We start from the raw sequence: 14,137 nt of genomic DNA, 5'->3' as shown, positions 1-14,137 counted from the left end.
TATTCGTCTTTCCAAATATACCAAATTTGCACTTTCCCACATTATAATCCATTTGCTTTTCGTCTACTCAAATAGCAATATTTCATTGTGAACTGTTTGTATCTCTCTCACAACCCGCCTTTCTACTTATTTTTATGTTTTCTGCAAATTTGGCCCAGGTGCTTACACTCTATTGACCCAAGTTATTTATATTTGTTGTAAACAGTTGCCGTCCCAGTACTGATCCCTGTGAAACTCCACTGGTCACCAAGTTGGAAAAGAACCTCTAATCCCTGCTCACTGCTTCCTGGCTGTTAGCCAATTCTCCGTCCATGTCAACTTACCACCTCCAACACCATGGTTTTTATCGTAAGGCTGAACCTTTTGTGAGGCACCTTGTTGAACACATACTCAAAGTCCAAATACAACACATGTACTGGTTCCTCCCGAACTGCTCTGGTTCAGCATTCTTCAAAAAACTAATAGTCAGACATGATTTCTCTTTCATGGAGTCATGATGACTCTGTTTAATTAGATTATTGCTTTCCAAATGCACTGTTATTATTTCCTTAATGATTGATCCCAACACCTTTTCAACATTAAATGTTTGGCCTAAAGTTACCTGCCTTTTGCCTCCCTCTCTATTTGAATAGGGGTGTCACATTGGCAGTTTTCCAGATACTTCCCCAGAATCCAAAGATGAGGAAAACTACAACAGTACACCCACTATTCCTGGAGCTAACTCTTTTATCTGTCCCACCAATGCTTGTGCCAGCACGAGTTGCCCCACAGCGCTGATGTGACAGTCACTGCAAACACCATTATTCAACAGTCTTGCACAGAAATTCTTTGAAAGTGCATCAAGGCCAATGTGACCTTTGCACTAAAGCTTGCATTTTACAAATGGCATGGGGTCAGTGATGCAAGTGAGTAGACGGATATCAGAGGCCATTTTTAATGGAGGCACCTTTCCCACATATTGCAAACAAACTCTTCCAATCCTGTCAGAGCCATTATTTGTTCAACCAGTTTCTCCATCAGCTGCCCCCCCCCCACCCCACAAATAGAGATTTCCTGTGTGGTGCCAAGGTACCTGCCTTGCTCTCTAGGATTATGACCGTCAATTGCCCCTGATACATGGTTCGTGGAGGTGAGCTCTCAACACAAATTGCTGATAGGAGGTTATATTTAGTGAAGCAGCGCTAATTAGATATGAAGTATACTCCCTCAGCCCAGAATTTGTCTTCTACTTCAAAAGAATGAAACAAAAGATTGCAATTTAAGTTTTTTAATTTAAAACAAATGTAAGAACATTGAAAACATTTATTGAACACTATTTTTAGAAACAAACTTAGACAAAGAACTCAGATGATTTTCTCTTCCATCTGTGGCTGGTATTGTTGGCATAGCCTCGATGTTGAACCATTTTAATTTTAAAGTGGTTATGTGTAAATGTCTAATTAGTGAATCCTATGTCGAGCACCAAGCGATTTACAGGAGGAGAAGGAAATAAAATACATACGACCTCTCAAAAATCAGGGCGGTGAGCTCTCTAACGCCCTTCCTCACCAGAGCTCATTGATTCACATTGGGAAGGAGGCTCGAGCATTGCCTGTGGAAGAAAGGAATGCCAGAAATGTTAAAGTGCTTGTTGTTCCTGGTGTTAATTTATACATCGTGCAAATGTGAATTTGACAGAGACTCAAATACTGTTAAAAATTCCTGATATTTTGCTACTTTGAATGGATTTTTGTTTTGGATCCATTTGAAAAGTGAATATACATAACCAACACTGTTCTGCACGTGAGATGTGATTGCATGAAGATAAAAAGGTCAATGAATGAGTGTCAGATTAGGCTGTTAACCAATGAGACCCACTTGAAACAATGACAGGTCTGAGTAATGGAACATAAGCAGATAAACTAGGAACACAAGTGTATTTCAGTATTCATGTCTGAGGTGATCTGGTCCCCTGTGCATCTTTTAAATACCTTTTATCCCCAAAATGGTTTGCACTTTACAAATATACATTCTCTTACACACGCGCGCGCATCTCACAATATAACCATTCAAAATAAATTCATTATAAAGCTGAGCACTAATTAAAGTCTCAAACAAGTGCAATACCACTGGCAATAATAAACAATGCTGTTATTTCTTGCAGTTGCAGTCAGTTAAAAACATATCAATGGGTTTTTAATGCAGAATTAGTTAAAGCCTCTGGAAACAAAAGGTTGGCTGGAGACTTTAAAGGCCGAGCCAAACAGGCCAGCTGAAGTACTCATCATCCCACCTAATGGTCTGGATAAATGGTTAGTTTGTTAGTTTTTTTTTCCCCTGAGATGGCTTGCACTTTACAGATATATCCTCTCATACACACACTCTCTCACTCTTACACTCTGACAGTTTCATTCAGTCTCACACTTACACACATAGTCTCACTCAGCCTGTTATAGTCACTCACACACACTCAGTCGGTCTGACTCACACTTCACGCAGCCTCACTCACACTCAGTTTCACTCACAAATATGGACTCATTCACACACATGGACTGACTCCCTTCCCTCACACTCTCAAACAGTCTTATTCACACTCAGTCTCACACAGTATCACAAGCACAATCTCAAGGGTGGCACGGTGTCTTAGTGGTTAGCACTGCAGCCTCACAGCGCCAGGGACCCGGGTTCGATTCCAACCTCCGGTGAGTGTCTGTGTGGAGTTTGTACATTCTCCCCATGTCTGCGTGGGTTTCCTCTGGGTGCTCCGGTTTCCTCCCACAGTCCAAAGATGTGCAGGCGAGGTGCATCGGCCACGCTAAATTGCCCGTAGTGTTCAGGGGTGTGTGGGTTGTAGGGGGATGGGTCTGGGTGGGATGCTTCAAGGGGCAGTGTGGACTTGTGGGGTCAAAGGTCCTGTTTCCACACTGTAGGGAATCCAATCTAATCTCACACGCTCTCACTCATACAGTATCACGCTGACTTTGCAGCTTCAGTCACACGCATACACAGTCTCACTCTGACTTTTTCACACATACAGTCTCATTCTCACTTCACACAGTCTCATACACGTAGTTTGACTCCCTCCCACACAGACACTCACATTGTGTCACACGCACAAACTCAGGCTCAATAACACACATGCCCAATTTTGACTCTCACGCACCAACTCAGTCTCACTCACACAGGCTGTCTCTGATACCTCAGCCAGTCTCATTTGAGTGCACAGTCTCACCCACACAGAGACTCACTCACACAGAGTCTCACCTGCGCACAGTCTCACTCGCACGCAATCTCACCTGTACATAATCTCACTTGCACACAGTCTCACTCATAACGCTGTCTCACTCGCATGCAGTCTCACCCGTACATAGTCTCACCCTCACACGGTCTTACTTGGAAGTTCAAACACACAGTATCACTCTGACTTCCCACGATTTCACTCTCACACACCTTGCCTCTCACATTCACATAGCCTCACTCATACACAATCTCACTCTGAGTTCACAGTCTCAATCACACATGGTCTTGATCAAACTCACTCAATTACACATGCTCTCTCACTCATACATTCTCACACAATCTTATTCAGTCTGACTAATAGTCAGTCTCACACTCAATCGTACATTCTCAATTAATCTCACTGTGTCACTCAAACTCTCACTCACAGTCACACTCACATCGGATCACTCGCAGTCTCACTAACACAGTCTCACTCACACACAGTCTCTCTCAGTCTCTCACACACACACACACATTCTTATTCACACACATGGCCTCACTCTCACAAATGCACGGTCTCATTCACATACAAATTCCTACTCTTTCTCTCTCAGTCTCACTCTGACTCACTCACACACGGGCCCACTCAGACTCTCTCACTCACACACATGTTCTTAGTCACACACATGTTTTCACTCTCACAAATGCATGGTCTCATTCACATACAAATTCCTACTCTCTCTCTCTCTCAGTCTCACTCTGACTCACTGACACACAGACTCACTCACTCACCCACAGACCCACTCACACACAGTCCCACTCAGACTCTCTCACTCACACATGTTCTCAGTCATACATATGGTCTCACTCTCACAAATGCACGGTTTCATTCACATACAAATCCCTGGTCTCTCTCTCTCAATCTAACTCTGACTCTCTCTCTCACAGTCTCACTCACACATATGGTCTCACTCACAGTCTCACTCTGACTTCATACAGTCCCACTCTCTCACACCCACTCACACAAACTCTCAGCATCACTCCCACAGTCTCACACTGACTGTCATTCAGTCTCACTCACACATACAGTCTTACTCTAACTTCACAGTCTCACTCTTACACACACTCACAGTCTCACTCACACATCGCTTATTCTGACTCTCACTCACACAGTCTCACTCATATGTCCCACTATGGCACAATAATTTTATGTTAAATTGTTGTAAAATTGAACATTAAGTAAAAACAGTTAAGGTCTCAAACAAGTGCAATATGACTGGCAGTAATAAACAACTCTATTATTTCTTGTAGTTACCCTTTGTTGAAGGCATGTCAATGGCATTCTCTCCAAATTAGTTTAAACCACTGGAGAAATAAAAATATTGAAGGCAGGAATGGAGTGCTGAAGAGTTTAAAGGCCAAACCAAACACTTCAGTTGAAGTATTCATCATCCTGCCATTGGCTGAACAAATGGCTGGTTTGCTTTTTAACCAAACAACCATTGAGGAACCCAAGCAAATTCAATCACAATTGGTCAACAAGATTGACACGTAAACGATTCTTTTTCTCATCCAACCAATTGATACATGACTGTGATGTTCATAGAAGACCGGTGGCAGGGTTCAATTCTCCAGCATTCCAGAAAAAATAGCTGATGTGCAAGATGTTTGAAAAGGACAAACAAGCCCTGGACTCAAAAGTTAATGTTAAGCAATTGTCTGAAGTCAAGTCACTCTCTCCAAATTGTCCAATAATTTAAAGTAGAACACTGCCAAAGTAATTTATTCATATATTGCAGGGTTTTTGATACTGAGCAGAGATTTGAGATCCATCAGAGTCCCGTGAAACATTATGTTCCTTACAGCTAAAACTTGCATAGACATGAAGATCTTCTTTCAGTGAATCTCAGGATGAAGTCGTGACTCACTTTCTTGTTCATTGCGTAATACAGGATGGCATCGGCCGGAAGTATGAGCACTGAAAAAGCAGAGGGAAAGCACATTATTATTCACACGTGTTTTCATCATATTAATTGTGCACAGGTCCAACTGCTTCCTGGGTACGGAAATATCAATGACTGGGAGGAACAGAACGAATGTACTGCAAGGATTCAGAATGTATTACAAAATACAAGAGAAAGTCTTGGAGTTATACCATCCTCAGGTAAACTCAATAACTGAAAACCATTATATCTGAGACCCATTCTCAGGATGAGCATTGTTGGTCAAGACTAAAATCCATTTCAAACCTCTCACTGTCCGATGGCACAGGCCTTCTTCACGACAGTTTGTACAATTCAGTGGCTTTACTGGGCCAGATATGAGGCTGTGAAGAGTCAGCATACAGTAGCCCAGGTAAAGATGTCAGATTTTCCTTACTACAGAACAATGCAAAACCCCAACTGATTCACGAATGACCCAGCAGCTACAAGGTCACTTCTGCTGATACCAGCATCAAACACAAAAAGGTGCAGTGTGTTCAACGTGAAAACACTGAGAAAAGCTATCCGCTCCTTCAGCATTGTGTTGGAATCTTGAAACTAACACCACTGAGGGCACCTAAATCAAACACGAGTTAGTGATCCAGTGAATGGCCATTTTCTGAGGGCTATGATGGATGCAGAATAAATTCCGGCTTTGTCAGTGAGACTTACGTCCAGGGAACTGATTTTTCTTTTCTGTGAAATCTGACAGGGATAGCATGCTGCAAAGGCATTGGGACACTTCATTTTCATAATGCATTCTGCTGAACACAGCCTGGATGGCAAGTTTTAAACCACAGCAGAATTAAACCCATGAGACCTCGTTTCTACTTTTCACCAGGAAATGGTTGGGGGAGGGTTGCGACAGATTAGCAACTTGACAGCAGTGACCCCATCCATGTTTCTGGTCTCTCAGCCACAGGCCAAAAAGAGGGGAAGAACAGATTAATTTCAGCAACAGGAAACATTTATTTTGGAATAACCAGTTAAAATAAGAATGAACAAAGCAGAACAATGTGCTAACAATGCGAATAATTCAGGATTTAATGCCACACCCAAATCCTGATGTACATCCTTCGCTCAATATGGCTTTAGGTAGTTTTACAAAAGGGCTACTGGACTCCAAACACTAACCCTGACTTCTCTCTACAAGTGCTGCTACTGCTGCTGTGCTTTTCCAGCAGTTTCTGATTTCCAGCATTTGTGGTTCTTTGTTCTGATTTGGCTTTAGGGCAATCTGATGAAATAATTTGCTTTTATTAGGTGTAGATATTAGTTGTTTATTGGCTTTACATTCCTCAGACTTGAATCCTGCTGAACATGCTTGGATATGTTCGATGATACAAATTTAGATATCAGCAGCTTTTTGGTGAAATCAAAAGAAAATATCAATTCCCTTGCAGTGGTTATGCTGTTCAGAAATAGATTTAACTTAAATTGAAGCAATTTCCACTGCTCACCTTTATTTGATTCAATGATCTGTGCTAGAGCAAATTGCTGAGGACGCTCGGGTTCAAATTTGAGCGCGGTGATGGCTTTGTTGAGAACTTCAGACACACGATCTTGATTAGTCACCTAATTAAAACAACATTCACTTTTCATTAATGCATTAGACACACACACCAAATGAAATATATAATGCCTCAATTTCCAAAGGGCTTATAAATATAGCTGCTTTCACCCAGAAAACTAATTGGGACATTACACTGAAAGCTGTAAAAGTTACATTAATGAAATAATATCTGGTAGGACAGTTATTGTAAAATCTGCATTCGATGCTCCATAACACAGTTACTGTGAACAGTAAAGGTTGGAATTTGAATGGAAACAGAGCCCAGTGATCAAGTTTACTTATACACACAGTTTGAAACAAGTAACTAATGACGAAATTCATAATTTAAATAATCCACTTCCATCCCCTCCCACCCAAAACCCCCATACCATTTGACATAATGGGAACTGCAGATGCTGGAGAGTCCGAGATAACAAAATGTGGAGCTGGATGAACACAGCAGGCCAAGCAGCATCTCAGGAGCACAAAAGCTGATGTTTCGGACACAGACCCTTCAACAGAAAAGCTTTGTTTCAAGGCTGAAGAGATTACAAGAGAGTTGCAGTGGGAGAGAGATCCACTGAGGTTGTTCCGGAGAGAGGAGGGTAACTTCTTCAGGTTAGGTATCCCTGGAAGCGGTTTCACAATGAGGTTAAAATTGTATCAGAGATAATGGGAACTGCAGATGCTGGAGAATCCAAGATAACAAAGTGTGGAGCTGGATGAACACAGCAGGTCAAGAAGCATCTTTGGAGCACAAAAGCTGATGTTTCAGGCCTAGACCCTTCATCAGAAAAGGGTCTAGGCCTAAAAGGCCAGACTGTGTGCTCCTGAGATGCTCTGCTGCTTGGCCTGCTGTGTTCATCCAGCTTCCCACTTTGTTACCCCCATACAATTTGCCTGCTTTTAACATTTATTGTCATTACAGCAAATGGCTCAATGTTGTTTGTGAAGTCTGACATTTCCTAATGTTATGCTTATTCATATAAATTATTCATAAAATTGCTTTAACAGTTTGAAACATTTAGCAATTTGTGATTTGAAGACAGTGCAAATATTTAATATTCAATCATAATGTGACTGTACAGGAATAATATTTGATAGGCAGGATATTGAGAAGACCAGTTTTTTGGGCAATTGTCTGCTTTTGTTTAATTCTGTGTTATATTTGGAGATTGCTTTTCTCAGCTCAAATTTGAGCAATGACCTGGAAGATGAAATGCACCAGCAAATTTTCTGTTTCTTCTGGAGAACTGCAATGTTTTCTGGTTGAGTAAACTCACACTTAATTCTACTTTAATTTTGCTATAGTTCATGGCTAAAAAAATTACTTTTGCCACCCAGTCTAAAGCAAAGATCATATTAAATATATTAATGGATAGCAAATCTGAAAAATCCAAAAAATGTAGTGGAATTAAATTCCTGAGCAAGTGGCAGATGCAGACACAATTACAATGTTTAAAAGACATTTGAATAAGTACATAAATAGGAAAGGTTTGGGGGGATATTTTGTTCGGTACGTCTCGACAATTCTATAAGTGGTAGAGTCAAATATTACACAACTAGAGATTAGATGAACTACATTATCTTTCTAAAGAAGGGTCTAGGCCTGAAACGTCAGCCTTCCTGCTCCTCTGATGCTGCTTTGCCTGCACTGTTCATCCAGCTCGACACCTTGTTATTTTACATTAACTAACATCCCCAAAAGTGATCTTTTTTGAATAATCAATACCTTTTCCACTCTGTATGCTCAGACTTTAAATGATTAATCACTAATTTTAGTGATTCATTGGTGATAAATTGGATTTTCTAAATTATGTTCGAAGAAGTGCCACACAAGTGTGCAAGCAAAATTGAAGCCTGTGGAATGAAATGGGCAGTGGCAGTATAGACTCAAAATTGGGTGAGGATTAGAACATAGAATCATGAAGAACAGTCATTTGCTCAGGCTAACTAAAGTAAATGAGGGAAACTGTTCACTGGTCCTTCTGACACTATGTACCAAGGTCAAAATCTAAGGTCATTGGTGGGGAGAAAAAGCAAAAACAAAAAAGAATCCTGCTTTTTCCAAACCGCAATATCTGAATAGGTGGTTAAAGCAGATTAAATTACATTCATAAGACGACTGAATAATTACATGGAGCAAAATTTGCAGGGCAGGGCTAAAAAGGGCAATGGTGGTGGTGGTGGTGGGGGAGGTGGGTGGCGAATTTAGCTACTTCTTACTGAGATTTAACACAGACACAATAAGTCAAGCTTTTTTTTGCTTTGTGATAACATTCCACGATTCTCTAGTTGGCCTCTCATGACTGTATTAGTTGGCAACAATTTGTTGCACATTCATCAGGAGACATTTTCATCATTTTGGTTGAGAATTTTGTTTTCTGTGTTTCATAGATGTTCAATCTAAACAAGCTGTTTGCCATTTGCTTATCCAAATTCTGCCTCAGATCTTAGGCTGGTTCTGCCCCATCTCCAACTCACTGACAAGCTAACAAATGTTCTCTTCACCAGAATAAAGAGGCGCTGTTTGTTAACAATATTTAAACACTAGAAGCAATTTCCACACATCACACTGACCTCTGTGGAGGCACAATCAGAGTACGACTGATCCTGTCAAGGAAAATGCATGACCAAACATAACAATCTATGTGCCTTCTAATTTGGCCAATATTCCTTCGGCTTCCCTGAACTAGCCAGTAGGCAATTATTCTGTTTTGGATTGCACTCTTGCTATTGGAACGCTTTGCCTGCAACGGTAGTAGATTCACCAACTTTAGGTACATTTAAGTCGTCATTGGACAAGCATATGGACGTACATGGAATAGTGTAGGTTAGATTGGCTTCAGATTGGTATGACAGGTCGGCACAACATCGAAGGCCGAAGGGCCTGTACTGTGCTGTAATGTTCTATGTTCTTCTCCAACCCATTTTTGATGTGCTTTCTTCCATGCACCAGCCTTTTAATTTTCACATGAACCAAAGCCAGGAAAGAAATATTCAAGATAATAAAATGTGAGGCTGGATGAACACAGCAGGCCAAGCAGCATCTCAGGAGCACAAAAGCTGACGTTTCGGGCCTAGACCCTTCATCAGAGAGGGGGATGGGGGGAGGGAACTGGAACAAATAGGGAGAGAGGGAGAGGCGGACCGAAGATGGAGAGTAAAGAAGATAGGTGGAGAGAGTGTAGGTGGGGAGGTAGGGAGGGGATAGGTCAGTCCAGGGAAGACGGACAGGTCAAGGAGGTGGGATGAGGTTAGTAGGTAGCGGGGGGTGCGGCTTGGGGTGGGAGGAAGGGATGGGTGAGAGGAAGAACCGGTGAGGGAGGCAGAGACAGGTTGGACTGGTTTTGGGATGCAGTGGGTGGGGGGGAAGAGCTGGGCTGGTTGTGTGGTGCAGTGGGGGGAGGGGATGAACTGGGCTGGTTTAGGGATGCAGTAGGGGAAGGGGAGATTTTGAAACTGGTGAAGTCCACATTGATACCATATGGCTGCAGGGTTCCCAGGCGGAATATGAGTTGCTGTTCCTGCAACCTTCGGGTGGCATCATTGTGGCAGTGCAGGAGGCCCATGATGGACATGTCATCAAGAGAATGGGAGGGGGAGTGGAAATGGTTTGCGACTGGGAGATGCAGTTGTTTGTTGCGAACTGAGCGGAGGTGTTCTGCAAAGCGGTCCCCAAGCCTCCGCTTGGTTTCCCCAATGTAGAGGAAGCCGCACCGGGTACAGTGGATGCAGTATACCACATTGGCAGATGTGCAGGTGAACCTCTGCTTGATGTGGAATGTCATCTTGGGGCCTGGGATGGGGGTGAGGGAGGAGGTGTGGGGACAAGTGTAGCATTTCCTGCGGTTGCAGGGGAAGGTGCCGGGTGTGGTGGGGTTGGAGGGCAGTGTGGAGCGAACAAGGGAGTCACGGAGAGAGTGGTCTCTCCGGAAAGCAGACAGGGGAGGGGATGGAAAAATGTCTTGGGTGGTGGGGTCGGATTGTAAATGGCGGAAGTGTCAGAGGATAATGCGTTGTATCCGGAGGTTGGTAGGGTGGTGTGTGAGAACGAGGGGGATCCTCTTGGGGCGGTTGTGGCGGGGGCGGGGTGTGAGGGATGTGTCGCGGGAAATGCGGGAGACGCGGTCAAGGGCGTTCTCGATCACCGTGGGGGGAAAGTTGCGGTCCTTAAAGAACTTGGACATCTGGGATGTGCGGGAGTGGAATGTCTTATCGTGGGAGCAGATGCGGCGGAGGCGGAGGAATTGGGAATAGGGGATGAAATTTTTGCAGGAGGGTGGGTGGGAGGAGGTGTATTCTAGGTAGCTGTGGGAGTCGGTGGGCTTGAAATGGACATCAGTTACAAACTGGTTGCCTGAGATGGAGACTGAGAGGTCCAGGAAGGTGAGGGATGTGCTGGAGATGGCCCAGGTGAACTGAAGGTTGGGGTGGAAGGTGTTGGTGAAGTGGATGAACTGTTTGAGCTCCTCTGGGGAGCAAGAGGCGGCGCCGATACTGTCATCAATGTACTGGAGGAAGAGGTGGGGTTTGGGGCCTGTGTAGGTGCGGAAGAGGGACTGTTCCAAGTAACCTACAAAGAGGCAGGCATAGCTGGGGCCCATGCGGGTGCCCATGGCCACCCCCTTAGTCTGTAGGAAGTGGGAGGAGTCAAAAGAGAAGTTGTTGAGTGTGAGGACGAGTTCAGCTAGGCGGATGAGAGTGTCGGTGGAGGGGGACTGGTCGGGCCTGCGGGACAGGAAGAAGCGGAGGGCCTTGAGGCCATCTCCATGCGGAATGCAGGTGTACAGGGACTGGACGTCCATGGTGAATATGAGGTGTTGGGGGCCAGGGAATTGGAAGTCCTGGAGGAGGTGGAGGGCGTGGGTGGTGTCACGGACGTAGGTGGGGAGTTCCTGGACCAAAGGGGAGAAAATGGAGTCCAGATAGGTGGAGATGAGTTCGGTGGGGCAGGAGCAGTCTGAGACAATGGGTCGACCAGGGCAGGCAGGTTTGTGGATTTTGGGAAGGAGATAGAAACGGGCCGTGCGGGGTTGGGGAACAATGAGGTTGGAGGCTGTGGGTGGGAGGTCCCCTGAGGTGATGAGGTCGTGAATGGTGTTGGAGATGATGGTTTGGTGCTCGGGTGTGGGGTCATGAACGAGGAGGCGGTAGGAGGTGGTGTCGGAGAGTTGGCGTCTGGCCTCGGCGATGTAGAGGTCAGTGCGCCATACTACCACTGCGCCACCCTTGTCTGCGGGTTTGATGGTGAGGTTGCGGAGGGAGCGGAGGGCTGCCCGTTCTGCGGGGGAGAGGTTGGAGTGGGTGAGAGGGGTGGAGAGGTTGAGGCGGTTGATGTCTCGACGGCAGTTGGAGATGAAGAGGTCGAGGGAGGGTAGGAGGCCTGGGGGTGGTGTCCAGGAGGAGGACTTGTGTTGGAAGCGGGTGAAGGGGGTCAGTGGAAGGAGGGTTGGCTTCCCGGTTGAAGAAGTAGGCATGGAGGCGAAGACGGCGGAAAAACTGCTCTATGTCCGACCGTGACTGGTATTCGTTGATGTGTGGTTGTAGGGGGACAAAGGTGAGCCCCTTGCTAAGGACTGACCGTTCGTCCTCAGTCAGTGGGAGGTCTGGGGGGATGGTGAAGATTCGGCAGGGCTCAGTGTGGCTGTCTCCTCTGGGGTTGCAGGCTGTGGAGGTTGTGGGCGGAGCGATGAGGTCGTCGGCCGTGGGCGGGGTTCCGTCGGCGTCGGCCGTGGGCGGGGTTCCGTCGGCGTCGACCGTGGGCGGGGTTCCGTCGGCGGTGGGAGGATCGGGGTGGGCGGCAGCAGCTGAGGTGAGGGTGGTGTGTGGGCTGTAGTACCTGGACGTGGAGGTGGTGACTGCAGCAGCGGTTCCGGAAGTTCTGTGGCCGGCGGAGGCGGATGTGACGTCATCGGTGGGGTCTCCGGCCGTGTCCTCATGGTCAATGGCGGCGGGTGCATGGTGGGGGAGGGGCAGGGACAGAGTCAGGATTTGGGAGGCGCAGGAATCCTCTTGTGGGAGGCAGGGGCCCGTGAGTTTGTTGTACTTACGATTTTTGGTGTCCAGTAAAGCTGAGTGGAACTGGGTGTTCAGTCTGTGGATCCTGCGGAGGATGAAAAACAGCAGGGGTCCTTTGCAGGTCTGGGAGAGGGAGGCTCTGAGCTGAGGCAGGCTGGATTGCAGTGTGTGGAGGTGCCGGCGCATGGCTGCGAGTGTCTGTTTCAGGACTCGCAGGGAGAACCGCTTCTGAAGGGTCTGAATGTTCTGGGTGTAGAGGTGGTCACGGTTGGGGCCAAATTGGGAAGGCTGAAATGTGGACTGTAGTCCCTTGGGGATGATCTGGTTCCGTAGGCAGGTGCTGAGGAAGGTGATGTGGCTGTGGTACCTGGTTTGCTTCAGGACATGGTCGAGCAGTTTCAAGGCCGAAGAGATTACAAGAGAGTTGCAATGGGAGAGAGATTCCCTGAGGTTGGTCTAGAGGGAGGAGGGTAACTTCTTCAGGTAGTATGGCGCACTGACCTCTACATCGCCGAGGCCAGACGCCAACTCTCCGACACCACCTCCTACCGCCTCCTCGATCATGACCCCACACCCGAGCACCAAACCATCATCTCCAACACCATTCACGACCTCATCACCTCAGGGGACCTCCCACCCACAGCCTCCAACCTCATTGTTCCCCAACCCCGCACAGCCCGTTTCTATCTCCTTCCCAAAATCCACAAACCTGCCTGCCCTGGTCGACCCATCGTCTCAGCCTGCTCCTGCCCCACCGAACTCATCTCCACCTATCTGGACTCCATTTTCTCCCCTTTGGTCCAGGAACTCCCCACCTACGTCCGTGACACCACCCACGCCCTCCACCTCCTCCAGGACTTCCAATTCCCTGGCCCCCAACACCTCATATTCACCATGGACGTCCAGTCCCTGTACACCTGCATTCCGCATGGAGATGGCCTCAAGGCCCTCCGCTTCTTCCTGTCCCGCAGGCCAGACCAGTCCCCCTCCACCGACACTCTCATCCGCCTAGCTGAACTCGTCCTCACACTCAACAACTTCTCTTTTGACTCCTCCCACTTCCTACAGACTAAGGGGGTGGCCATGGGCACCCGCATGGGCCCCAGCTATGCCTGCCTCTTTGTAGGTTACTTGGAACAGTCCCTCTTCCGCACCTACACAGGCCCCAAACCCCACCTCTTCCTCCGGTACATTGATGACTGTATCGGCGCCGCCTCTTGCTCCCCAGAGTAGCTCGAACAGTTCATCCACTTCACCAACACCTTCCACCCCAACCTTCAGTTCACCTGGGCCATCTCCAGCACATCCCTCACCTTCCTGGACCTCTCAGTCTCCATCTCAGGCAACCAGCTTGTAACTGATGTCCATTTCAAGCCCACCGACT

At 46.5% G+C, this 14,137-nt stretch overlaps 1 protein-coding gene across 1 annotated transcript in view; it reads right to left on the bottom strand.

The window, feature by feature from the left end:
* Positions 1–1,318: 1,318 nt before the first annotated feature.
* The window catches only part of LOC132208609 (ral guanine nucleotide dissociation stimulator-like 1), a 62,460-nt gene continuing 49,641 nt past the window's right edge, over positions 1,319–14,137 (bottom strand). The window contains exons 25-27 of the mRNA XM_059644076.1: positions 6,641–6,755; positions 5,062–5,176; positions 1,319–1,591 (exon numbers count right to left, since the gene is read on the bottom strand). Coding sequence (XP_059500059.1) covers positions 5,064–5,176; positions 6,641–6,755 — 228 coding nt within the window. The 3' untranslated portion in view covers positions 1,319–1,591; positions 5,062–5,063. The remainder of the gene's footprint in view (positions 1,592–5,061; positions 5,177–6,640; positions 6,756–14,137) is intronic.

Source organism: Stegostoma tigrinum, unplaced genomic scaffold (genome assembly GCF_030684315.1).
Source record: "Stegostoma tigrinum isolate sSteTig4 unplaced genomic scaffold, sSteTig4.hap1 scaffold_49, whole genome shotgun sequence".
Lineage (NCBI taxonomy): Eukaryota > Metazoa > Chordata > Chondrichthyes > Orectolobiformes > Stegostomatidae > Stegostoma > Stegostoma tigrinum.
The sequence above is the reverse complement of the archived record's forward strand: the minus strand, read 5'-3'. Positions and strand labels throughout refer to the sequence as shown.